This window comes from Ctenopharyngodon idella, chromosome 21 (assembly GCF_019924925.1).
Source record: "Ctenopharyngodon idella isolate HZGC_01 chromosome 21, HZGC01, whole genome shotgun sequence".
In the NCBI taxonomy this organism is placed as follows: domain Eukaryota; kingdom Metazoa; phylum Chordata; class Actinopteri; order Cypriniformes; family Xenocyprididae; genus Ctenopharyngodon; species Ctenopharyngodon idella.
Window position 1 is genome coordinate 3,178,669 of NC_067240.1, and position 27,727 is coordinate 3,206,395.

A 27,727-nucleotide genomic window follows, 5' to 3' on the forward strand; every position below is an offset into this window, starting at 1 on the left:
GGCTCGCGATGTTCGCAATTTTGTTTTGGCTTGCTCTGTCTGCGCTCGTGGTAAGATTTCTAATCGTTCCCCAGATGGGCTTCTTCAACCGCTGTCTGTCCCTTCAAGACCCTGGTCCCACATAGCGCTAGATTTCGTAACAGGCCTCCCTCCTTCACAGGGCAATACGGTGATTTTGACCGTAGTGGACCGGTTCTCGAAGGCGGCACATTTCATCCCCTTGCCCAAATTACCCTCTGCCAAGGAGACAGCGGTTACTGTCATTAATCACGTCTTTCGTATTCATGGCCTCCCGGTAGACGTGGTTTCTGACAGGGGATCCCAGTTTACCTCCAGATTCTGGAAGGAGTTTTGCAGATTACTGGGAGCGACTGTTAGTTTGTCATCTGGGTTCCATCCCCAGAGTAACGGGCAAGCTGAGAGAGCCAACCAGGATTTGGGGAGAACGTTGCGATGTCGGGTAGCTCAGAATCCTTCATCCTGGAGTCAGCAGCTTCCTTGGGTGGAGTACGCGCACAACTCGTTACCAGTGTCGGCTACGGGCCTGTCGCCTTTCCAGTGTAGTCTAGGTTACCAGCCACCTATCTTTCCTAGTCTGGAATCCGAAGTCGCGGTCCCCTCCGCTCACGCCTTCGTCCAGAGGTGTCGTCACACGTGGAGAAGAGCCCGAGAGACTCTTATTCAGGTGGGAGCGCGCACCAAGGCCCAGGCCGATCGCCACCGGCTGAAGCCTCCCGTATACGTCGTCGGACAAAAAGTGTGGCTTTCTTCCAGGAACATTCCGCTCCGCTCCGTATGTAATAAGTTGGCACCTAAATTCATTGGCCCGTTTACTGTCACCAAGATTCTTAGTCCGGTGACAGTCCGCCTCAAATTCCCCCCAGCGTACCGTAGAATTCACCCCGTATTCCACGTATCTAAAATCAAACCTGTTTTTCATGCTAACATTAATCCGCCGGTTCCGGTTCCCCCCCCGCCGCGTCTCGTAGATGGGGAACCCGTTTATTCGGTTCGTCGTATTTTGGACGCTAGGCGAAGGGGACGCGGATTCCAGTACTTGGTGGACTGGGAGGGTTACGGTCCGGAGGAGAGGAGTTGGGTTCCTGCCAGGGACATCCTGGATCACTCTCTTATTGATGATTACTATCAACAGGTAGGCTCTCCTGGGAGCGCCAGGAGGCGCTCATAGGAGAGGGGGTACTGTCACGGTTCATGGATTCACTTACTCACCCTCGTGTGTTGTTGTGTGTGTGTGTGTGTGTGTGTGTGTGTGTGTGTGTGTTGGGTGTGAGTGAATGATTGTGTGGGCGTCACCCATTATGGTCTGATTGCGATCTGTTGCCAGCCGTGTCTTGTTAGTGGTTGTTATATATTGTGCATGTCTTTATGTGTCTTTGTCAGTTCGTTGCAGGCTGTTCCCGGTGTCGTGTTCTCTGTGTGTTTCTTCCTGGTTTTTGGATTCTGGACTTTCGTCGTGTGCCCTGTTTTCTGGGTTGGATTATCCTTGTTCTCTGATACCCGCTGTAGCCCTGCGCCACCCAGTGCCTCGCCACTCTGCACGCCACAGCCTCTGCCTCGACTGACCCTTGGAGTGAAGTTATTGTACAGCATTTTCCTGTCAATAAATATTGTTATTCTTGCACTTGGATCCTCTGTCTGTGTTCATTCCCTGACACTTACTGTGTTGAGCTATATAACATGATTAGTTTTGGTGCATCGCTAGCATTTTAAATGTAATATTTCTGTTATTTTTGTTTAATAAAAGTTTGATGCACTATATGACATGCTATGTGAAAAACTCTATCTATAGTTCATCCAGATGATTTATTAAAGCTAAACCCATTCTGAAATGTTCATAATTATGGCGTCCCAATATGACCACATACATTTACATATTAATATCTCACATTTACATTCTGAATTTACCCACTGTGATGATTAACTGTGTCAACTACACTGGTAAAGCAGAGGTTAGAGGTCTTAAAGGTACAGTAGCAAAACAGCCTGTTTAATTCTAAGAGTCAGAGGGAAATCATGACAAGCTAAAATGTGATTCTGGTGCTAGAAACTCTGAGTGACATACAGTAACTAGACTTCAGGGGACAAAAAATGCTGTGTAAGACAATATTTCAGGGAAAAGTGTAGGATATGTCACTTTAAGATAATATTTGCACTCTTCTATTCCATCACAAGCTTTTGAAGGTCACTGCAGCTTCATCTAAATCCTCTGGTCTCCTCCTCATTACAGACATTCCACATTTTCTGACAGTTCTCTGTAGAAAATTATGTTTTTATTGTAATTTGTTTGCTATTATGATGGAATACTGAATTCTGATTGGTCAATCATAGCATGCCAAATCTGCTGCCAAATGTTAATGTATAATGACGCTAAACGGTATAATTTAACTGAATTCCTACACAGCTGTGGTAGATTCACGTCTCCTATTGTTTCATACGTTCTTTATTCTTGCATAATAAAATCATTTAAACTCAAATCAATATTTCAATTGCATTTATCTATATTTATTTGATAAGCATCCATGTAACAAGCCATGTAACTTTTGTTTGTTATATTTAGTTTTAGTAAACGATAATAACCCTGCATGGTCATGAAACAGTCATTCTTCCAGATGTTAACAAATCTGTATTTCAGGAAGCAAAAAAAAAAGCATGTCCAAGATTATTAAAAAAGGGGGAAAAAAATCTCTTAAAATATCTAGATCAAAACGCAAATGCCAAATTCCTAGTAATCTTTGTATTCACTTGCACATTTACATGTCTGTGTGACATCGTATCCCATCCAGTCTGTTTCTAGAGCTTTAATTATGGTGTCAAACACACAAACTCTGAATTTAAAGCAAAATTTCACCCAATGGAAACTCATCATTTATTCTCCCTCATGTCGTTCAAAACTAGCTTGAATTTCTTCTGTAGATCCCAAAATCTATCCTGACCGCTTTTTTTCTCATAAAATGATTGGGGGCTGAGGCTCCAAAATGAAAAAAAAAAAAAAAACCCTTAATGTTATGAATTGACGAGAAGCGATGAGAATACTTTTTGTGCGCCAAAAAACCAAATAACTTTATTCAACAATGTCTAGTGATGGGCGATTTCATGAAGCTTCGAAGCTTTACGAATCTTTTGTTTCGAATCAATGGTTCGGAGCGTGTATCAAACTGCCAAAGTCACACCCCCCAGTGGTGAACCACTGAAATTTCGAAACACTTATGGCATAACGAAGCCTCGTTTACTGAAATCACGTGACTTTAGCAGTTTGATTTGCGCTCCGAAGTCACTGATACGAAACAAAAGATTCGTAAGGCTTCGAAGCTTCATGAAGCAGTGTTTTGAAATCGCCCAACACTAGATATTGTTAAATAAAGTTGTTATTTTGGCGCACAAAAAGTATTCTCATCGCTTCATAACATTAAGGTTGAACCACTGTAGTCACATGGACTGTTTTAAATATAACTTTAGTAGCTTTCTGGGCATCTGAAAGTTAATTATCTTGCTGGCAATGGAGCCATCGGATTTTATTAAAAATATCTTAATTTGTGTTCCGAAGATGAGCGAAGGTCTTATGGGTGTAGAACGACATGAGGGTGAGTAATAAATGACAGAATTTTCATTTTTGGGTGAACTAACCCTTTAAGATTGGAGTATGTTTAATAAGAAAATACTGTACTTTTTCTGTTTTTCTGAGTGTTACTTGCCATTTCTTTGTAGTTGTTTGTAAATTTACTAGAAATTTCTGAGAGAAAATTGTTTCTTCACCAAATTCAGTGTATAACATCTACTCACTAACACAAAATACACTCACTCATGTACACATTCACTACGGTCTGCTTCAGGAAACACAACACACACTCACTCACACACACACACACACTTGTTGTGATCGATCGAGAGCCATCAGCTGTATCTTACCCAGTCTCAGCCTAAGAATAACTTATTGATCATCAGATTGTGTTACCAAGGGTGTGTGTGTGTGTGTGTGTGTGTGTGTGTGTGTGTGTGTGTGTGTGTGTGTGTGTGCATCGATGTGTTTAAACAGCTCTATTTATGACTAAATACTACAGGAAATGACTCACCAATGACACACACACACATGTCATCATAACTGTCATGTAGAACTGCACATATCGGGATTAAACTTTATAAATTCAGCTGTATGTGTGTGTCTTTAAATGCAACTGTATGTCAAATTAATCACAGCGCGTTGCAACCTCAGCAGCCGTCCATACAGAAACAGGTACTGTATGTCATAGCAAAAGATGATTGTGTGTGTGTGCGTGTATGTGTGTATGTGTGTGTGTGTGTGTGTGTTCGTGGTCACGCTTGATAATATGAGTGAAAGTGCAGTGAAGTGTATCTTAATACAGATGTCTAAATCCTCTCTCAGAGCATAAATGACAATCCATAAATCTTACAATAAACACGTTCTCTCAGTATTCATGTACTCATCATATATACTGAGATTGTAATATAATAAACATGAGTGTGATCTACTGTAACACAATCTCACACTCATATAGATGGCCCACATGGACGCTTTCATGTTCATTTATTGAATATTTTATGTTTTCAGCTACTAATAAGATTAAAGTTGGCACATTCCATGAACAGGTTACAAAATTATGATAGTTCTCCTTTAAAACAAAATCATAACTGACAGGAGATGCTTAACTTTCAGAAAATGGTCATATTATTCTGTATGAGTATTGTTTTCTGCTGGTAATTAATGATAAACATATTTTCCTTGTAAGAATAATGACGATAATAATCATGCACAATGTTTTACATCTTCTTCTGACACTTTCATGTTCATTTATGAAATATTTTGGCTAATATATGAATACATTTTCAGCTTATTTATTTATTTATTTATACTTGTAACATGGTAAATAATAATAACTATTATTATTATTATGTAATATTATTTATATTAATATTCTAATAATATATAATCATATACATATTATTATTATTATTTTAAACTTTTTTTTTTTAACAAAAACTTTTGTAACAGGGTTGAATGCCTAAGATTGATTAAATCAGTCAACAGTTTGTATAAAAATAAAGAAAAATTAAATGAGATTATTTGTTTTTCTGTCATGAAAGTGTCCACATTATGTCAGTGTTGTGTTTTGCGGTAATTAAAATTGGTTAAAAACGGTCAACTGAATATCAATTCAACAGAATATGTAAATTATGATTATGGTTGGACAGACCACAATCTGCATTGACAAGGGGATACAGACATATGATGTGTTTAAAACGAGTCATTTGTCATCCTACAGTATGTTACATTTATGTTATAATTATCTAGTAGTTTAACAAACATATCAAATACAACAAAAATTCGATTTGATGTGTGAATTGAGCCTCTAATCATGCTTTAAAAGTGCCCTATTCACAGAAAGCATCAGTACTCTCAGTTCTGATTTACACATTTTGACCATAATTAAACCCAGTCCACAGATTTTACCCCAACATCAGTGCAGGAAACAGGAAAAGTGTGCGGTTTCCATCTGGGCTGCCCATAGGCATCTCTTTGTGCCTCTGTGATCTCTGACACATGCTCGCGTTCAAGCTTCACTACTTTCTTCAGCTCACTTTCTACAGTCATTATGTTCACTGTTGTCTGTCTGTGATATGGTTTCTTATCTTATACGTCAAACATAGGGAATGTGTATTTCTACAGTTTTCTAGCATTTTATGGCCTGAAGTCCACTTATAATTAGTTGAGACTTTTTGCAATCAATCATAATTTAGTTTTGCATTAACATTTTCCAGCCCTTAAAACTTAAGTTAATGACCTCTGTTGTGGTGGGCGAATATTTCATGAATATATGTTTATAATATTAATTGATTGGCAAAATCTGTGTGCAGATATTGTGAGTAAATGATGACAGAATGTTATGATTTGTAGGCGAACTATTCCTTTAACGCAGTAGCTGTCATGTCATGATTGGTTAGGAAAGAAAAGGTTATTGTTAACAGGCTGTCAGTCACTGCAGTTATAGACCAGAGCTGTGATAGACCCCAGTGTCTCATTTATTCCATTATGACAGTCAATATCTGTACAAGTAATGACTCGAGCATTATTGCAGATCATTTGTGTGCCTCCTGATAGTTGTAATAGTTATTGGTTATGATAACGTGCATTATGATAACAAGCATCTGTTTGCCTCTATAATTATACACAGCACAATCTGATTAGATGAGTTGCTCCAAATGGTTTATGGATAATAATTGGCCTGACTCAGTAGAGTCGCTTTACTCACAATGATGGCATGGGGTAGATTAGCCATCATCTAATACCGAGTAAGTGAACAAAGAGTAATTATTTCTGTGCAAAGTTGTTGGGGATAGTGGGATACATCAAGATATTTATATACACACACACATATATTTAACCATATATTGAATAATTAAGATATTATTAACAGGTAAATATATAATACATATATTTAGTCAAATACTCCCTCCAGAGTTCATTTCTAACATGCTGTGGACACTAAATGACTTGCCTGAGGTAAATGTAATGCTACGTGAGATATTATTCTCAAGCTGTGATGTCTTTCCGTGGTTGAAACACTGGTTGAGAGGTTACATGTAAACATATCTATGCATAGATCGTCTGTTCTTATTCTTCTGCGCTTTTTCCTGTTGTAGCAAACAGCGTTGCATTACCGTGTGCGCCCCCTTCTGGATTGGAGTGTGGATCGCCTGTGACTGACTGTATTCGTCGTCTGACTGCATGAAACGAAGCGTGACGTCCGTACCGTGACGGTTCGAAATTGTTCAAGTTGTTTAATATATATTTTTATATACATTAGATATATAATAGGTATAGAAAATTAAAGAAATTTTATATTATTTATATTATTATTATATTATTTTTTCAAATAATGTAACATTCATGTAAAGGCGAAGTATGAAATTGAAGTATGTACTTCTTAGTTTCTAGTCTAATGCCTGTGTTTATTTCTTAATCTTGGAGAAAATCTTGACTCTTCAGTAACTGAAATGATCTGGGTTGCATTTCCCAGCCAACCAAAGGCTTCTATGAAGAAGTGAACAATCAAGGGCTGTGTTTCCTGAAAACATTGTGAGCCTAAGTATATCGTAGAGGTCTTTAGTTCAGTTGGCTTATGATCAACACACAATGCTTTTGGGAGTCAAGATTTTCTCCGTAATTACAAAATAAACACAGGCATTGAACTAGACAACTTGCTACCATCCACTGGGTGTCTAGGTGTCATCAACCTAGAATCTGATGATTCCACACTTGATGACGCATTTATTTATTTTTAATTTCCGCAGGTTTGGGCCTCCATATATAACGCTGGTAGTTTGCTGCTGTAGTTTGTGTGTTCTTACCTGGCTAGCACCTCCACGTTAGAAATGGCGTAGAAGTATTTGAGCAGGTTGTCTCTCTGGACGTACGTTCCTCCGAGAGCGGGCTTAAGGAGACGGAGCCTGAGATTGGTGAACGTGAAGAAATCTCGTAAACCCTTCATGCTCTCCATCCGCGTGTACAAGCCCTCCATGTTCAGCAGCCTCGGGCCGGCGAAGATGGCGAAGCGCGAGCGCACCTCAAACCGCACCACCTTCTCGTTCTTCGAGCCGACCCAGCGGGAGTACTGCTCCGTGCAGATGACACGCGTGGCGTTGGCTGCGTTCAGGTCGCGCACGCGTCTCGGCGGCATGTTGAACGTGTCCATGCAGTCATCGGCGTAGTACTGGTAGGGCTGCCACGTGCGGCCGAAATTCAGCGACTTCTCTAGCACCATGATGGTGGGTCGGCCATACTCGAAGGTGATTTGAATGTCGTCCGTGAGTTCGAGGGTCTTGTTCCAGGACAGGGTGATGTTGGCCTGAAGAGGCTGGGGATACCGCCGCCACGTGACCGTCTGCCAGTAGGTGATCAGGCCGCTGCGCTCTCGATCCTGCATCAGCTGCGGCGGGTGAGCCAGGTCAGGGTTAGACGCATCACATTCATCACTGCAGAGGTATGGATTCTCCTGCAGACCGAGAGTGAGAGACACAGAAACAGTCAGTACACTTTAGCAGACTTTTAATGGAAATAATCTACTTTAAAAGACACACTTGAATGTAATATGTTCATACACTTAATTGCATGCTAATTGCAATTAAATGAATATGTATTATAGTTTAAATGCATATTAAATGATTTTAAGTAAACTACAAGTGCACATTTAATACAATTAAGCACACTTATTTTTGACAGTGTTCGTTCATAAAGGAGATATGATAGAGATAGAGAGTGATTGATTGATAGACAAAAAGAAATAGAGACGGATAAAAAGTGTGTGTGTGATACACAGAAAAGGGAGGGGTAGATAATGTGAGTGAGACAGATTGTAAACTCACACACACACTTGTCATGGTAAAACTACAGAGAACTCGTGGGCCTTTATTAAAAGCAAAGACTGCAGGGAGTGTTGATCTGTGAGCACAAACTCCTGCTGTACACACACATACACAAGCACATCATTAAAAATCTGGGTCAATTCTATCAGCTTTCGTTATAGCATCACACAGTAGATGATCATCTAACTATAGTGCATGCTCAGACAGCTGTGTTCAGGTATGATGGCTTTGAATCTGTCTATTGAGCATGTATTCAGGATCCGTGTGTGTCGATATATCACACGCACACCTCGACAGAGAAATACACGCTCACACACAAGCCTCATAAGAGAAGCTTGTACAGCGCAGTGCATCTTGGGAAATACATCATCTGATTTATGAAGTCAGGCACACGGAGAATAAAAAATAAATTAAAGGGGAGATAAAACAAAGTGCTTGTATGTAAGAGAAAGACAGAGAGAGAGTAAAGAGGGGCTGTAAAATGATAAAGCGTCCCTGAATCTAGGTTTACTCGAACTCACAAAACTCACAAGTCCCCCTGTGGTGAAAATCAAGTTTTTAATGTTGTTTATATGTCTATGTGGTGTTTTTAATATGCTTTCAGACAAACCATGTACAAATTCATGTCAATACCATTGCTGAGTATTTTCTCTTTAAAAACTGCAGTGATCTAAAGACAGTCTCAAAAACGTGCTTTGAAATCGCTGGTGTCTGTGACGTCACAAACCAATCACGTCATCATGTAGATTTAGCAATATAGCGGGTATATGATGTATATTACAATGTTATGATAAACTATACGCCTTTCTCCACTGACGTTCAAAGCATTTGTTTAGAAGGCAGTGGTCTGAAGTATAACATTAGCAACACATTAATAGCTGCTGATAATGTAGTCAAGCAGAAGACTAATCATATTAATTACCGTTATGTGTCCGACGTTGTAAAAAGTGATAGCATTGTGCAGCGTTTACCTCAGTAAGTTGACTGAGTGGATCTCTGAGCTCGCGAGACTGAGTGGAGGCGGGGCTAATTAGCATATAGATCCATGTATACTAAATGAAGCAGGTTGTACATTCAAGGTGTTGTATAAGTTACATTCAAGCTATTTTCAGGCATGAAATATTTTTTTTTCCAGGAAAAAAAAACGTTTAAATGTCATTTTGGTCATCAAAGATGAGTTTTAAGGGATTAAATTATTGAATACAGGGGGACTTTAACTGTTATTCATACTTTTCATATTGAGTTTGCAGATAATTGGTACCATTTGAAAGGTCCCTAAAAAACAGGACCCAACAACAGGATTCGCAGGTAAAGTGACTCAATTAATGTATCGTTTGGATAATTATTCAACTTTTTACATAACAGACATTCGTTCTCAAGTAAGAAATATACAATACAGCTTAATTAGACAGTTTATTAATTTACAACAAAATGCTGTTGCGTAAATAATAACTTTGCAAAAGATTACACAAATATGACATAAACATAATAAATTATATTAATAGTTATTAAGCTATTTATTTCTTTTATATATATATATATATATATATATATACTGTATTGATAAATAGATATAGATATCTATATCTTATAATAACAATATAATTATAAGCTATTTCATATATATATATATATATATATATACTTTATAGATAGATATAGATATAAATATAATATTATTATTATGTCATATTTATCAAATTCACAATCACAATATTATTCACAATTACACACAATCATATTATTATAAATATTATTATTTATGTCACACTGTTCCAGGTCAAGTTTTTTTTTTTAAGAAATTCTGATTTTTATTTAGCAAGGACACAAATTAATAAAAAGTGACAGTAAAAACATTCATAATGTCACAAAAGATTTATATTTCTAATAAATACTGAAAAAAAAAAAAATCTTTTCAGCTTACTATACATCAAAAATATTAGGTAGTACAACTGTTTGACTCGCTGCTAATATCCTCTTGAATATTTTTCAAAGATTTTATGTAAATTTTGGAAAATGCAGTGATGATAGTTCCTCGAAAGCTCTCATTTTAGCAACCTGGTACCTCAACTTTCCTGTTGGACAGTGCGTTTGGAGTTGTGCAGCATCCAATTGGATCAGAACTTTTGTTAGCCTTTTTTATGCAACACGCATGAGCCTGGAATTTACAGTCTAGCAGCTTCTGCTTGACCAATTCCAGTATGTAATGTGCAATGCTTGGCACTGGGTGTAGTTCTGTCAGCTACTGTATATTGCATTATCCCATTAAGTTGCTAGTGTCTACAACAAAAGGCATTTGATGTCACAGACCTTGTGCAGTTTGGAAAATTCAGTGAATAGTTATTCCTCTGAACTTGTACAGGTCAAATTGTACATCTTAATCCCTTCAGACACACATTCTACAGTACTCTAATTCCATTCTGACGGATCGTCTGACTCTATTTGCTCCCTCCAGTAAAGGGGTTTAATGTTACCCTCTTCCCCAAGATCACATTACACCTCTGTTCTTACTGCCACTCATTTCTGCTCAACGTAATTCTATTTCCTCAAGACGCACCCCTCTATCTCTCCTTTAATCCATTGTTTCTTCTCTCTCCTCTTCTTTTCTCTGTAATGATGTTAGAGTGAAAACCTCTGCAGACAGACAGGATCAGACACCATCATAAGACCTGACTGCAACATCTGCACACATGCATGCACGCATTCAAGCAAGCAAACACATTCTGACCCCTGACACGCTAAAACTATAGTTGGATTAAGGAAGAGAATGTTACACAGAAACCTTCAACCCCCAAATCCACTGAAACCCAACCCTCTGACACACTTAGTGGAGCGTTAGTGGGCTTACGGTGTGTATTGTGCGACTGACAACAAGATGTGTGTATCTGCTGTGTGTGCGTGGCTCAGCTTTTGTTTATATTGTAGGGACCAAATGTCCCAGAATGACAGTAAAACCCCAAATCACCTACATTCTGAGGATCTGCCAACGGCTCTCATGAGGGAAACGGCTTAATTAACATGCTAAATAATGAAAATGTAAAAACGTAGAACATTTAGTTTAGAGTAGGGTATAAAAATATCATTAGCTCATATTTCATTAGTACTATTTTTATGAAATTGTTGGATTTGCTTAAAAAAAGCAGTGTCAAGTGGTTCCACGCAACTATTTTGAGTAATTTGTACATATAACAATTTAGTTGTATGAACAAAAGAAATTCAAGTAGAGCTGACAAAATGACTTTGAGTAAATGCAAATCATTCATTACATTATATTTATATGTGCAGTTTACTTAATGTTATGTTTATTACGTAAGGCGAACACATTTAATGACTTAAATTACCTTATTAAATTAACTATTTGCTACAAAATGCAATCAAAAAATAAATCATTGAACATCATAAAAACACATAAAATAACACTTTAATCCCTAAATTTACTCTCCTAATGCATGCTGAGAAATAAGGATCCACTGTCCAGTTGGTTATGTCAACATTAATTTGTGCGTTTCACTCAGCAATGTTAAGTTGACTGTACAAACAATTATTAAGTAAAGCTGACAATACTCAATTTTAGTAGAAACAACTCAGTTAAATTAAGTTCATGTAGTTACATGAGTTTTTTAAGTAATGTGAACAAGGATAGTTTGATTCTGAATGTGATAGAAAAGTACAGTAAATGATGTGTGAGTGTGCTTGCATGCATGTGCGTGCATGTATATTTTTATCAATATGTGCATGTTTGGGTTTTCGCATGCTTGTCTGCATGTATTGGCAATGCTTGTGTGTATATGTGCATGTATTAACATGCTTGTATTGTTGTTTTTGATTGCTTGAGTGTGCCTGTACAGTATGCATGCATGTGCTTTCATGCATATGTATATCTGCATTTGTGTGTGCGTGTATATTTGCATGCTTGCAAATGTGCATGTGTGTGCTTGTGTGTTTGTGTATGCATGTTTGTGCTTGTGTTGAATGCATGCACGTTTCTGCTGTCTAAACACTTTTAAGAGACACAGCTCTTATATTATAATAGAAGATCAGGTTTTATCACTAATGAATTTTGTACATGTCTTTGCCATGACCTTGGCCCAATAATGCATGTGGCAAAGATGCAAAACTCTTTCCAGACAATCCCATCCTCCTGCCCCATATAAACACACACACATACACGGCCAACTGTTCCGGCAGGTGGCCCACATCACTAAGCTCCTAGAGCAATTATCCGCGCTGGAATCCCGTCGCTGCGACAACAATCAGCATGGAGCTAGATCCCTGTCACAGCGTCCATATAGCAGCCTGTTAAACCAACCAACTGGGACATTACATCACCGTTAAACTGGAAGTTTACCTAGCACCAAACACATCGCACGCAATCAGTTAGAGTGCAACATCAGTATTGTAAAATCGGTTAATCTGTCTCTCTCTTTGTTGTCTCTGTGGATTTATATACCTTTAGACCTTCTTATTGTAAGTGTGTGTGTGTGAGAGAGTGAGTTATAGTGGTCTTTAAGAAACTGAGAACACAATGTGAGCCCCATTTGGTTTACGAGAACATCACTAAGAATACAACACTCTGAGGAATACACTCGGAAGTGTACGTCTGTTCCAAAGCCTAGTCTGTTCTCCATGACTGTAGTCAACATAGGCAGCTTCCTTCTAAGGCAGCATCCTGACTGAATTGGAACGTTATAAGATCCCCAGATGGACTTTTTTTTTGTATTTTCTGTGCTTTTCAGGGAGATAAAATGTGTTAAATGGAGTTGACAGCACTGCAGTCTTATTGATGGCTGAAAGCATAATGAAATTATTACATTAGACAAAATATTTAATAAATATGCAAGGGGCGTGGGATGTGAACTTGCATAAATATCACATAACATTATCTTAGAAGGCAGAATCATTTTTTGCTTACTATTTAGAGCAACCTGCATGCTAAGAGCACAGTTATGATTTCTTAAAATGTTGTCTAGTTAGGCAGCTCACTAGGATTTCTAACAGAGCTTAAAGGTGATGTGTTAAATGTTAAAACTGTTTCCTGCACTGCTGAATCTTAACAATTATTAAAATTATTAAAAAAAAATTCCCGAGCTAAATGTGAGTTTGCTGTTTGAAAGCATTGTATTGTCTTTCTATTGATTCTTCATGAACAAATGATTCTTTTGAGCTTTTAATGAATCATTTACAAAGACTCACAGACTCATAGAAGTTACTGAATATATATATATATATATATATATATATAAAATATTTTTGTATTTCATTTCTTTATTGATGTGATGATGTGAGTGTGAAGCAGGACTATTATTTTTGCAGTGTTGTTTGGTATGAAGTATAGAAATATACGGTACAGGTATCTGATTTAAATAAAGAGCATACCAAACAATAAAAGTAATGAAGAAGCAAACAGAACTGCTAACAGCGGCGCTCACCTGGTGTTTCGGCACAGGTGCGTGTCGTGATTAAGTGTAAATTTAGCCAAAGGAAAATCCCCTGCAACCACATTTCATGACAAAATCCACAAGATGGCAAAACCTAAAAAGGCTGGTTTTTAATAAAAGTTCTGGAGCGTCGGAAAGGGCTTGCAAACACATTCGTCTTCTCGAAATGAAAAACTATGAGGTCAAAGCTTTGGTAACTTTCTTTATAAGTTCTTCACGTTAGTATTGTGGGTATTAAAATGAACAGTACTAGTAATCTCGTACAACCTAACATGTCATAAATCTTTTTTTTTTTTTTTTTTAGTTATAGATATTATGAAATTCAGGGATGACAGACTGAATATGTGATTGGAACATTTCTGCAGTCCAGAGAAAGCTGTTTTATGCTCTGATTTGTGCTATGAATTAAATGTTGATTATTTTTATTACATTTATTTATTGAACAATGGTGTTTTGTATCATGTTGCAGTTGAGGCAGTGCGTTGTAGTGCTTCCTTTTAGTTGCTTATTGCATTAAACTGCATTAGTTTAGAACAAAGAATATGGAAAATGTATTGCATAGAATACATTTCCATATTTTCTATATCAAATGTCCACAATCCTTTTTTCTAGATCTCCAGAACTCTTAAAAGTGTTCTCTCTGCTTTCTTGTTTAGTTTTTAGAAAGATATATTGGGTCAAACTTTATGGCTGTGCGCTGACATCATTGAGATCAGGCTGAGGCGACAGATTCATCCTATTAAAGTAGTACACCAGCCGCCAGCTGTCTATTGTCTTTCTCTGTCCATCTCAAGCTGTTTTCACTCAGTTCTTTTCATCTTTCCCTTTGTTTCTGTACTACTCTCTTTCTACAGTATGTAGTATGTTTACTATGCACAGTAAGCACAATTTCTGTGTGCACAAAATACCCAAATGACTACTTTTGCCCAAATATGCAGTATACAACAGTACACACTCTTAGAAAAAAAGGTTCAGTGGGGTTCTTGGCTCAATTTTAAAGAACCCTTTATGTCAAAAAGATTCTATATTAAGGATAAATGACTTTTTCTAGTGATAAAGTATGTAATGAGCTGTTCATACAATTTAATTAACATTAAAAAACAAAACTAAATAAATTAAAACTAAATCCATAAAATGGTCCCATGATGGGAACCCCTAAAAGGTTCTATATATGAAGTGCCTGAAAGAAACCTTTAAGGTTCTATAGAACCTTTTTTTTTCTATGAGTGACATGTGACATGTGGTGTGTCCAAAATTGCATACTGTCTGAGTAGGTACTACATTTAAATTTGAACTTACTTCACGACTGTTAAAAATGTTCTATACACTGTAAAATTTAACGGTGATTCTAACTAACACTTTTAGTTAACTTTACTTAATGTCTTTAAGTACTATTGTACTTAACTGAAAAAATAGTAATCTGTACTATTCACATACTATGCCTTTTTTAACTCAGAAAACCCAAGTTAAGATTAATTGATTAATTAACCAATTAATTGGTTTGAGTACCATTTTGTCAAGCAAAAAAAAAAGTTTTTGAGGTGGGGCAATTCTTAATACACTGTAAAAAACAATAAGTAAAATTTACTCAATTTTTCTTTTGCAAGTTTTTGCACACATATTTTTAAGTACATTTCAAATATGGAATTAAGTTACTCTACTTAACTAAGTTAAGTAAAATTAATAAAGAAAATAAGTAATTTTAACTTGGCCAGTAAAAGGTTGAGTAATTTCTACTTAGTTGAAGTTTCTTTTGCAATACATTTTACTCAAACAGTATAACACTGAATTAAACCATGCTTTTAAAGTGTATGTTTTACTTAGAAACATCTAAGTAAATAATACAATAGATATTGTGTAGACACCATACCTACATATTAGAAGTAACGCGGTAACGCACCTGAACACAGAGACCTCAATACTTGGTACATAATACACAATGACGATAACATTCGATGGATCGTTTTTTGAGTGTGAATGTGCCATTTTGAGTAGAAAATGAACTCCAAATGTCACAAAATGGCAAGTTACTAAACATAACCACAAAAGCAATGATAAAACAGTGTAAAAACAGCTGGAAAACAGCGAAAAATTTACCTCATTAATTATTCAAGGCCCAGTGCAGTATCAGAAAAGTTGAGTAGTTTTACTTAATTTTATAATGTTGATATTTACACTTTAATTTCTACAAGCTTAAATTGAGTACTACTATAGAATTTACTTAGTTTTTTCATTCTTGCCTGAACTAACTTTTTCATGTAAAAATTACATTTGTTTTTTTTTTTTGTAGTATTTACTTCACCATAAAATCATTTTTTACAGTGTAGACTTTTCACTAATTTCCTCCAATTCTGCAGTTATCTTTTCTCTGTTTGCATTCACTGATCTCCCAAAGTCATCTTAAATGTTCAATTGTCAATACAACTGAAAAAATCGAGAGAACATCACATAAGCCGACTTCCTAAATTGATGTTGATTTTCCTAAAATGTTTTTGTTTGAACTCACCATTATGGCGATCAGTGTTCCCTTAATAAACTGATGTTGATTTTCCTAAAATGTTTTGGTTTAAACTCACCATTATGGCGATCAGTGTTCCCTTAATAAATTGATGTTGATTTTCCTAAAATGTTTTGGTTTAAACTCACCATTATGGCGATCAGTGTTCCCTTAATAAACTGATGTTGATTTTCCTAAAATGTTTTGGTTTGAACTCACCATTATGGCGATCAGTGTTCCCTTAATAAACTGATGTTGATTTTCCTTAAATGTTTTTGTTTGAACTCACCATTATGACGATCAGTGTTCCCTTTGTGAACTATACTAACTAAGCATTTGTCAGTACAACATACTATTTCTATTGCATGTAGTTTTTTTAAGGCAGTCGGTTTGCATGTTTTTTTAAAGTAAGTCTAACTAATTCGATTTTACAGTGTAGTATAAATATGGTAGCATGAATGAAATTCGGACGTACTACATCCGACATGTTGTTACTGTCATGTGACCTATGGCGTCAACTGCATCACTTAACTCTCCCATGGTCTTATGGGATAGTAAAGTGTTCATTGAATGCGCACTTCAAAATCTCATGGAAGTAGTAGGTCATCCGGCTACATTTTCGCCTACTGAATACTATTTATTTGGAAATTCTGCTCTGCTGTTGTACTGTTTTTTTGCATACTATAGGGAAGTATTTGATTTTGAACTCAGCGATGTATTGCAAAATGCAATGTGCTCAACTTAACTTTTTGAGCATTATTTAATGGTAGAAAATAGCTGATAACTGGACACTGAATTAATCATGCAACATAGTGAGATTACGTGAAGCATACTACTTTGTGAAATGGGATATTGTATACTGTTTCACTTACTATTTTTAAAAAGTAGGCAGTATACAGTATGTGCAGAAAGTAATAGGTTAGTATTCTATTCTGAACTTAAGCAGTGTTTCATTGTTTTCTATATTCTGTCATATCTCTTCTCCCTTCTTCCTGTTTCCTCCCCCTCTTTCTTCTTTACTTCCCGCTTCTCTGTCTCTCTCTTATTTCTATTTATAGCATTGGCTCATTTGTGCCTCTAAATCAGAGAGTGCTGTTGGGTAGCACAGGGTTTTTTTACTTTCATACACACATGACATATGTTCACACATTAACACGTCTCATTGTTTCATGTGCATTGTGGTTGTGCACTTTCAGAGAGGTGTATGCATGAACAACACATGCTTATTTAGTGTGTGTGTGTGTGTGTGTGTGTGTGCGTGTGCGCGCTCCCTTTTTCCGCTGTACTAAGCTGTGATTCCCCCATCATTAGGGATCTCTCTCTCATTCTCTTGTTCTCTCTCTCTCCTTTTTTCTTTCCAGATAATATGAACCAACTTAGAAACCACTTGAAAACAATCTGTGCCACAGGGGCCAAATTTAAACTTTTGTCACGTCAGTTAATGGTGGGTGATTTGAGAGATTTTAGCAATAAATATCTATTACTTGCCATTAAACTGTATTTTGCATTATTTTATTACAAATAATACATTTTTGTACCTATGACAGTGTACTTATTTAGCTGTTTTCCATGCATTATTGTCATTATCTCATTTGCCGGCATTATATACTCTATAAAACAAGCCAGATGTCACGTTAACATGAAGGGACATTTTGATTTTTTTTTTCCTTGTTTTGATTTCGATGGCTTCATGTATTTGTCACCACAAATAAAAAAATATATAAATTAAAAAAAATAGGATTTATATATAAATTTACACTGGTAAAAATGTTTTGAGTCATTACAGATGTTTTCTTTAGTAGACAGATTGATTTGTGTGCATTATATTGCAGTTTAAGTTACCAGTCAACTGAGGAGAAACCCTGAAAAGGACATTTTTACTCACATATACAGCTCAGTGAGTGTTAATTTTGGACCCTGGTCAGAAAATGCACAAACTGGGACACACTCACACACACACACACATCAAGCATGCAACCACAGCAATGGACACAAAACACACACTAACTCACACAGACTAGAAAAAGAGTAGCTTCTGTGAGATGCGAAATATTATTGCAATCAGCATGAAATAACATTTGCAACTCATTTGTGTAATCTGACATATTTCTGAGTGAACTGGATATGCTGTGTCAAGAGAAAAAATGTAGGGCAGGACTTCTAATCAATGGGAACTGAATGGATGGTGTTTAGTTTCTTTATATGACAGGTGGTTATAAAATACTAGTACTCAGGCCATTTTTACAATCCCTCTTTTCATGACTTTTCTTTATTTTACTCTAATAATAGTGTTTTTATAGTCTTACTTCCTTCTTGTGGGTGTGTGGGCCAGGTTTCTGAACAATAAATAGGCGCCATTATACGTGTCCTAGCTACACGCGATATGATAAGATTCTACAACAGACAAAAACCACAGCCAATCAGAAGAGCGCGGGCTCTCTTGGGAAGCGCGCTGCGCGGTACATAATCAAATTCATAAATATTACACAATTTAAACATTATTTAAAGTACATCCTGAGTGACTGAAACAATCTTTGTCATATAATACACTTGTTTGTTCACAATGAGTTGACAGTTTGAACGTCCTTGTGCCCATTTACTTATTTTCACGATCTGAGGTGAATTATCCACAACTACTTTCAGTACGGCTACAAAGCTGAGAACACAAAATGATATTCAATCGGAAATTAGACGATTTTAACAATAAATAAAGCACATAAACAGTACCTGAGATTATCATTGCCATACCTTGTGTTGTTGTTCCAGCCGCGACGTCGCAGAAAAATAGAAACCGTTGCTAAAAACGAACCTGTCGCGGATGATGAGGACAAAAGTAGAAGATCGATTCGTCACGGCATGACCTCTTGGCTTAATTAAAAAATATATATTTTTGCAGTAAAGTCGAGAAGGTTTTATATTTTCACATTTTGAATGTATTACTATATATGTTGAATTCATGTTTATAAAAAAAAAAGACGCTGCAGACCGTGACGTCATATCACGACCGTTGCAACATCCGATAAAAAGTCTAGTGTGACTGCGGCATAACATGGAAAAGATACCTTCTGTCGCGTCGCGTGTAGTTAGGACACGGTGTTGATGTGTAAACGTGGACAGGCATGTGTTGATAAGCTCATTTAGCTGAAGTCAGAAAGTTGTGAAAGTTTAGAACAAGACATTTTTGAGTTTTAGTAAAAAATGCTTTTTTTTTAGACTGGACAAGTACTCACAGTACTGAAACTTAATTTATGTTTCATAACACAAACTGTATTTCAAAAGATCCCCTTTTGTAAAGTTTAATGCAGTAATTTTAACCAGACTGTCGGTTAACAGTTTCCACCCCGCTTTTCTGTTATCTGTGTTTGTCATTTTCTTGGAAGGAGAGATGCTAAGGAGGATCCCGTCTGTTGTAAAGTGCTGACTGTGCCAGCCTGCCCGACCTCGTCATGTCTAGAATGTAAAAGGAAAATGTTCGGGCGCGCTGTGGATGTCTGCTTGCGGGACCATTAAGGGCCCCATCAATATTAAAGAGATTGGGACGACCTGAGGAACATTCCAGAGGCCAGTCCATTAACGGACGACTCCAGCACAACAATTCGAGGCTCAGAGGTTTGTGTAAATGTGTGAGAGTGTGTGTGTTAGCTTTCCAGTCAAGTTTTAAGTAAGAATATGAATTTTCACTTTGCATGCCACAATATTCAAACGAATCCATCTAGGGGGGTTTAAAGGGATAGTTGAGAATCTGTAATGATTTACATACAATAAAACACAAAAGCAGATGTTTTGCAGAATGTTCACGCTGTTCTTTTCCATGCAATGACAGTAAATGTGGACATAAGATGTCAAGCTTAGTCCATAGTCATAAAAGAGTTTGAGCACTATATTTCAAGTCGTGCAAGTTTGGAACAACATGATGGTCAGTAAATGACGACAAAATGGACTATCCCTTTATATTGTGTATGTGTGACTGTGTGTGTGTTGGCATTTCCAGCCCAGGTTTAAATAAGAATCCAAATTTTCAAAGTTTGCATGCCACAATATATATATATATATATATATATAAATAAAAAAAATCCATCTAGGGTTTAAAGGGATAGTTCACCCAAAAATGATAATTCTGTCATGATTTACATACCAAAAAACACAAGAAGATGTTTTGCAGAATGTTTACACTGTTCTTTTCCATGCAATGACAGTAAATTGGGACAAATGCTATCAGTATTTTAAAAAAATTACCAAAAAGCATCATAAAAATATCATAAAAGAAGTCATACATACAATAAGAGCACCATATTCCAACTCATGCGAGTTTCAAACAGTATGGGGGTCAGTAGATGATGACAGAATTATGATTTTTGGGTGAACTATCCCTTTAGTTTTGTTTGTGTAAATGTGTGAGTGTGTATTTTAGCTTTTCCAGTCCTGGTTTAAGTAAGAATCCAAATTTTCAGAGTAACTTTGCATGCCACAATATTCAAACAAATCCATCTAGGGGGTTTAAAGGGGTAGTTCACCCAAAAATCATGATTCTGTCATGATTTACACAAAAGGAGATGTTTTGCAAAATGTTCACACTGTTCTTCTCCATGCAATGAAAGAGAGATTCTGTCAACCTTTAAAAAATGACCCAAAAAAAGCTTAAAAAGCACCCTAAAAGTAGTCATTCATACAATTTAAGGACCATATTCCAAGGATAAGTGAATGATGACAGAATTGTGATTTTTAGGTGAACTATCCCTTTAAGTTGTGTGTGAGAGAGAGAGAGACAGAGAGTGAGTATGAGAAAATGGGTTCTCCTTAAACCTAACATTAAACAGATCATTAACTGTTAAGTGTGTGAGAGCTTCGTCCATTTCCGGCTCTCATGCGAGACCAATAACTGTCTGTTTTTTTTTCTGCAGAGTCCCATCAGCAGCTTCATTGAGAAGAGTCTCAATTTTTTCGTAATCATCTGTAGTGAACAAAGTTTGTGTGTGTGTGTCTGTGTGTCTGTGTACGACATTGCGGTGTCTGGATAATTTGATCAGTGTTGTATTACCTCTTTTCCCTTGACACTAGTATTTGTTTATGCTCTTGTTTCTTCGTGTCTGGCACTAGAAACCACCCAGAACAACTGCATAGCAACACCTTGGCAACCACCCGCAATATACAGCACTGTGCACAGGCAAACACCAATCACATTTTCTTTTACTTTCTTTTATAAAAAAGAATGCATTGACTGATGGAATATCTTTTCATTCTGTTTTCATCATCATCTCAGTTTATATTACCCAAGGTGCACCATGTGACCTTCTGCCTTTGAGAATAACCTGCTGACCCTGCTGTTAGGGAAGCAAAATTCGACACCCTCCCGGTCTTCTGTTCCTGTGAGCCTAACTCTGCCAACTAACCCACGTGGGTAAACAACACCTCGGCTTTCTGCTCTCCACGCATGCTGACCTCAGCTGCATTCTTTTCTGCTGTGGTCGGTGACCTGCATGGCAGATCCTGCTCAAATTAACGCTGCTTCAAAACCTCCGCCCCCATGATGGGCGCAGGTTGGCACCGTTCTGCAAGCCCTGCTTAGTCTGCACAGGCCACGTGGTTGGTGGTCAAAAAAATGGATGGGGGAACAAACCGGAAACAACTGCCTGAGGTCTGTCCCATCCCAGGTACTGAGGCCACATTTACATTACATGGTTCAAGATTTTTTCCTCCCATGTGGCACAGATCGGATATGACCAACAAACATGAAAGCAGGAAAAAATCACATGGATTCCGATATTCTCATATCAATTTCAGGCCTCATTCATTCACTCTAAAAAATGCTGGGTTAAAAACAACCCAAGTTTGGTTAAATATGGACAAACCCAGCGATTGGGTTAAATGTTTGACAAACTCAGCTATTGATTAAAAATTACCATTTGTCTGAATGAAAAATAGGTTGGAAATTAAAAATCAGACACATAATTACTAGAGGCAACAGTAATAATCAAAAGGTGAACATTTATTATTAAATAAATGTTTATTATTTAATTATTATTTATTAAACTTATTAATAAATGTTAATTTCCAACCTATTTTGGGTACATTTTAAGTGAGCAATATAGTATTTTTTAACCCTCTTAACCCACGTTTATTATGAAAAATGCACAGAAATACTATTTTAAAATTTTATATGAAATATATTTTTTTGAAAAACACATTTTACTCTAAAACTGCAAGAAAATCACAGCCATAAATCTAAACAAATTGTGTTCCAAATTTGAGCTTGATATCTCAAAAAATGAGCTTTCGGTAAGATTTTGTTTGGCCGCAATACCAAAAGTTTTCACTAGATGAAATTCGTCTCCCATTCATTTCCAATTTGACCATTTTTGACCGTGAGCAGCACAAGTGTGACTATTTTTTTTCAGGACCATTTAACCTTTTCAAATCATGTCTATGATTTTTTTGTATGTGTGTGAATGCGGCCTAATTGACACTTTGATTAGTGCACTACTTCTTTATGTATAGATCGTGTAATCAGTTAGTCAACCCCACACAATTTTTAGGCAATAATTATTATATTTAAAGAGTTTTATTTTAAAACAAAGCTTTAAGACTAAGCAGAAGCCTATGCAGACTCAATGAATTAGCAGTTAATCAAATAAATCAGTGCAACTGGTAAGCAGTAATCTTAACATGGCGAGCGCCCACTTACTAGCTTAAAGTCAGTTACGGCTACTGGGAAAATGTTATGTCACTTAATTAATTGTCTTTGTCAGGCTAATGAGCAGAAAAAGCATGCAGGAAGAAACACATCACTGTCAAGCCTGCTGACCATGTGACACATAAACTTTGAACTTCTGGTTGTGAGAAGCAGGAATTAGCATGCTGTGTATTTACATCACACCCTACTTCCATATTTCACACACTATCTGTCCTAAATAGTATGCAAGATTAGAATTAGTATGTTCCCCGATCATGGCATGTTGACAAAAGCAGGCCAAAGTTGCCCGGGTGGTGTACAAATTCTGGTTGTTTTCAATATGTGAATCTGACATTTTTTGGGGGTAATATTGATATAATGTATGGGCTGTTTTCTTAAAGGAGTCCTTGATTATAATTTCCCTTTTTTAACTTCAGTTAGTGTGTAATGTTGCTGTTTGAGCATAAACAACATCTGCAAAGATACAACGCTCAAAGTTCAACGCTGGATTTGCACAAAAGATTAACATCGATGAGTTGATGAGTTGAATCAACTCCACAGCAACTACATAAATTTATCCACTAACCATTCAGAAACGTCCAGTTTCATTCTAAAAGTTGTAACTTCTTCCTGAGTCTCTCCATTAGTGTCGACTCCGGTTTGAACAATGTAAGGCTGAACACCGTTACTGACAATCCTCATTTTGGCTGTGTGAGATTCTCCAACTTTGTTGTTGTTGAGCAAACAAAGCGTGAGCTGCTAAAGCTCCGCCCTCTTCTGGAGCAGCAGCTCATTTGCATTTAAAGGGACACACACAAAAACGGCGTGTTTTTGCTCACACTCAAATGGGGCAAATTTGACAAGCTATAATAAATGATCTGTGGAGTATTTTGAGCTGAAACTTCACAGACACATTCTGGAGACACCAGAGACTTGTATTACATCCTGTAAAAGGGGCATTATAGGTCCCTTTAACACTTTTTTGTGTTTGATTTCTCAGAACACCTACACTACCATTCATAAGTCTGAGGTCTGTAAGGTTTTTTAAATGTTTTTAAAGAAATCTCTTCTGCTCACCAAGGCTGCATTTATTTGATCAAAAATACAGTAAGAACAGTAAAATTGTGAAATATTATTACAATTTAAAATAACTGTTTTCTATTTGAATATATTGTGAAATGTAATTTATTCCTGTGATCAAAGCTGAATTTTCAGCATCATTACTCCAGTCTTCAGTGTCACATGATCCTTCAGAAACCATTCTAATATGCTGATTTGCTGCACGAGAAACATTTCTGATTATTATCAATGTTGAAAACAGCTGTGCTGCTTCATATTTTTCTGGAATCCGTGATACGTTTTTTTTTTTTGGGGGGGGGGGGGGGGGGGATGAATAGAATAGATGAATATTCTCTGATGAATAGAAAGTTCAAAAGAACAACATTTATTTGAAATAGAATCTTTTGACCAATTCAATGCATCCTTGCTGAATAAAAATATTCATTTCTGTATATTTGTCAAGGGAAATTTTATGTGTCGCATTCCACTGCATTTTTAACCATTGTTACCTATACATTATTAACAGCATTATATTTTGTGAGGACTCACCAGAGTGCAGAATCTCTCCGGCGGGTTCCCACAGGTGATGCCCGGCGGCTCGACGAGGATGCGCATGTACTCCTTCATGAACTGGGCTTTGGGTTGGCACGCGTAATGCTCCCACACGGCGCCTTCGTCCGTGCTCACGAGGGACTTGCACAGGTCGTACTGGCCTCGGGCTCTCGCCAGCACGTGCACCAGCAGGTAGAGGAGTCCCGCGCGTACCCGCATGACAGGCGCGTGACAGAGAGGGGATTTCCGAAGGTCCGGAGAAACGGGAAAGGGACCACCGTGGGTTCAGAGGTGGGACGTGTTAACATGGAACAGCAGCACCGGTGGTCAGGTTAAAACATCCCATAACTTCGCCACAGGCATGCTTTCATTTACTCCAAGAGGAAAAAGTCAGATCAATAGCAAAAATAAATGTGTTTTGTTGTTATGAGATTGAGGGAAATTCTCGTAGAGCAAGTTTATTGGTCTGTGTATTGTTAGCACTGAGAGGGCAAGTCTTACTTGTGTGTGTTTGGACACTGTCCTGATGTGTTGGGTCAAAGGTGCTGATGCTTGGATTTACATCCATAGCAGCTCCTGGACTGCGTCACCACAGAGCATATTTATGTGCTGTAGGTCCGTGTCCCACACATGAAGTGTGCGTATCCCCCTTTCCAAACTCAGAAATATCTGCCTGATCTCATCTTTCAGACTTCAGCAGCTGCTGTCCATGGTCCTGAAAACAAACACCACACAGTTTAGTGCTTTACTTCACTGCTGTTTTCTTCACTCGCACACAAGCACTTGATGTCAGCCTGTTTTTTCTAGCAATGCTTTCTGCTGATGGTCTAATTTGCCAACCCTCCCCCTAAACAGACGTTGCATGTCATCCTGTGAACCGCCACCAGTCCGGACAGATGGCTGATCTCGCATACAACACGAGTCTAGAGTGAGGAACATGCGTGGTACATGCACACACACACACATTTAACAGACAGAAATTATATAAGTCAGGACTTCAAGGAACAGCAGAGAAGGGGATGTGCATGATATATCATGCAGATACTGATATTGTATGTTAAATAGTTTCCTGAATGGACCACGTTTCATTTCCATTGGGAAAAGGGAGGAGTGAGGAAAGATCTCACATGTGCAGATACGCACATAGTGATGGCATTAGTTTCAAAAATTGCAAATGCAATGCATGTCCGTACAATCAGGTAACATAACCATTGAATAAACTGGTTTTATTCAAGTGAAAAATATTTGATATGACTGAATCAACCTGATTATATTAAGACCGAGCCTAGAAAACATATTTTAACAGACAATTCATGCAATTTTACTGTAAATAACTTGGTTTTTATTTCATATTTTTATATTATATTCAACTCTGTAATGCATACATATTTTTTTAGGTAAAACATTGTTTAAATATTTTACAAATAAAAAGAATTCCCTGCACAAAGCATTTTACATTTGTTTAGGTTTTATTTTAAAAGTTTGAATGTATGTATCAATTTAATGTTGACTAGTCAATGTTTTATTTTGTATTTTACAAATACTGTAGGTTGGTTAGGCTAATGTATTATATATTTTTATAATATATTTTTGATATATTTTTACTAGTGGGTGTAGGACACTATAGTTCATTTATGTAAGTGAAGATAGTAAAATAAAGTAAACTGTGACATTTAAGCTGATAAAAAAAAATTGGAACCAAAAATTTTTCAGACACTTTGACCTGACCATGTTTTGCTTAAGTGTTATCTGACATAATTAAGATTATTTTTTTTACTGTAACAGTTTAACAGTTTATATATATATATATATATATATATATATATATATATATAAACTACAATATTTAGCCTTACCGTAATGATTGCAATATCGTCACCGTGGCAACCCCAACTACAGTACCAGTTTTTACCTCAAATTTAACATATTTACAGTGCAGAGTAGTACATAACGTCAAAATCTAATTCCTGTTGTTTTTAATTCTTCATTCACCACCAGTCTGATCATTACAGAGATTAATTTTGTATAGAAAAGTAATTAAAACTGTTAGATATTATATTTTCGTTTTGCCTCACGTAAAAACGTACAAGTTCCACTCGCTGACAGAACAGGCTACTCCTCCATACTGTACTGTAAAACATCTCAAACAAGCATCGATATTCCTCGTACACACCCTGGAGGTAATCCAACATCCGTACTGTGACACAAAACGTGACTAAAGTTGATAACTGTGGTAGTTTAGCATCAGATAACAGTTTTAAATCGTCTTCCCTCTGCAGAGCGGACGGCAACGCACGGGGTGTGTCGCGCGCGCGTCCCGCCTGTAAAGATGAGGAACTGCGAGACGGAGCTCCGATAAAACACATTCCGCGGTACAACTCGGTAAGAGAGCTGCTTTTACGTTTAAACTCGAGCAGAAACAACTTTTTGGGGTTTCAAAACATTAATCAAAAGTGAGACGCTTTGACAGACTCGTTTCTGAAACGGGAGCTGCGTTCATCCGGGTTGCTGAAGTAGTTGAGATGGACTCACCGAGCGCTCGAAACAGCATCGCCTCCCGCAGCGAGGATGCGGTTCTTCCGTGTTTGTTTGTTTTTTTTTTTATTATTATTATTCCTCCCTGCCGGAGAGTTTTTTTAATGCACACTCTGTCGGTTCGTCACGGGAGGACGGTGCCCTACTTCTGCAGGAGATGCTGAATTACTGGAGGAGGGTGTGTGTGCGTGTGTGCGAAGTCTCCAAAAGTGAGAATATGAAGTTGTAGTGCGCGTGCTGTCTACTTTACTGGATCAGATTTGCCCTGTGTGTTCAAGGGCAGAAAGCTTCATGGCAAATCTCCCTCCCCTCTCTCTCCCTCTCCCTCCCTCTCTCTCTAATCCATTTAACCATCACTCTCAATCACTATCTGCGGGTTTGAGTCAGGCTGGCCCGGCTTGTTCTACTGTCTTCAGAGGGGCTGAAACTAAACCGCCCCACTCTTGAGGCACAAGGGAATCCGCATTTTTACGCACTCCAGACCTCCCTGCTTGGGGAAGCCTCTGACAGTTCACAGTTGTCCTTTTTTTAAATGGATAATCTCAGTTTCCTTGGACTTTCATTCAGAAATGCTGA

At 37.3% G+C, this 27,727-nt stretch overlaps 1 protein-coding gene across 4 annotated transcripts in view; it reads right to left on the reverse strand.

Moving 5' to 3' along the window:
* Positions 1–27,462, reverse strand: part of ntng2b (netrin g2b) — an 80,154-nt gene extending 52,692 nt beyond the window's left edge. Inside the window, exons 1-3 of one of the 4 annotated variants that reach the window (XM_051878043.1) lie at positions 27,149–27,462; positions 24,614–25,331; positions 7,387–8,030 (exon numbers count right to left, since the gene is read on the reverse strand). In XM_051878043.1, coding sequence (XP_051734003.1) covers positions 7,387–8,030; positions 24,614–24,835 — 866 coding nt within the window. In that variant the 5' untranslated portion in view covers positions 24,836–25,331; positions 27,149–27,462. The other 3 variants (XM_051878044.1, XM_051878046.1, XM_051878045.1) reach the window with 3 other exon arrangements.
* Between the last annotated feature and the right edge of the window lie 265 nt (positions 27,463–27,727).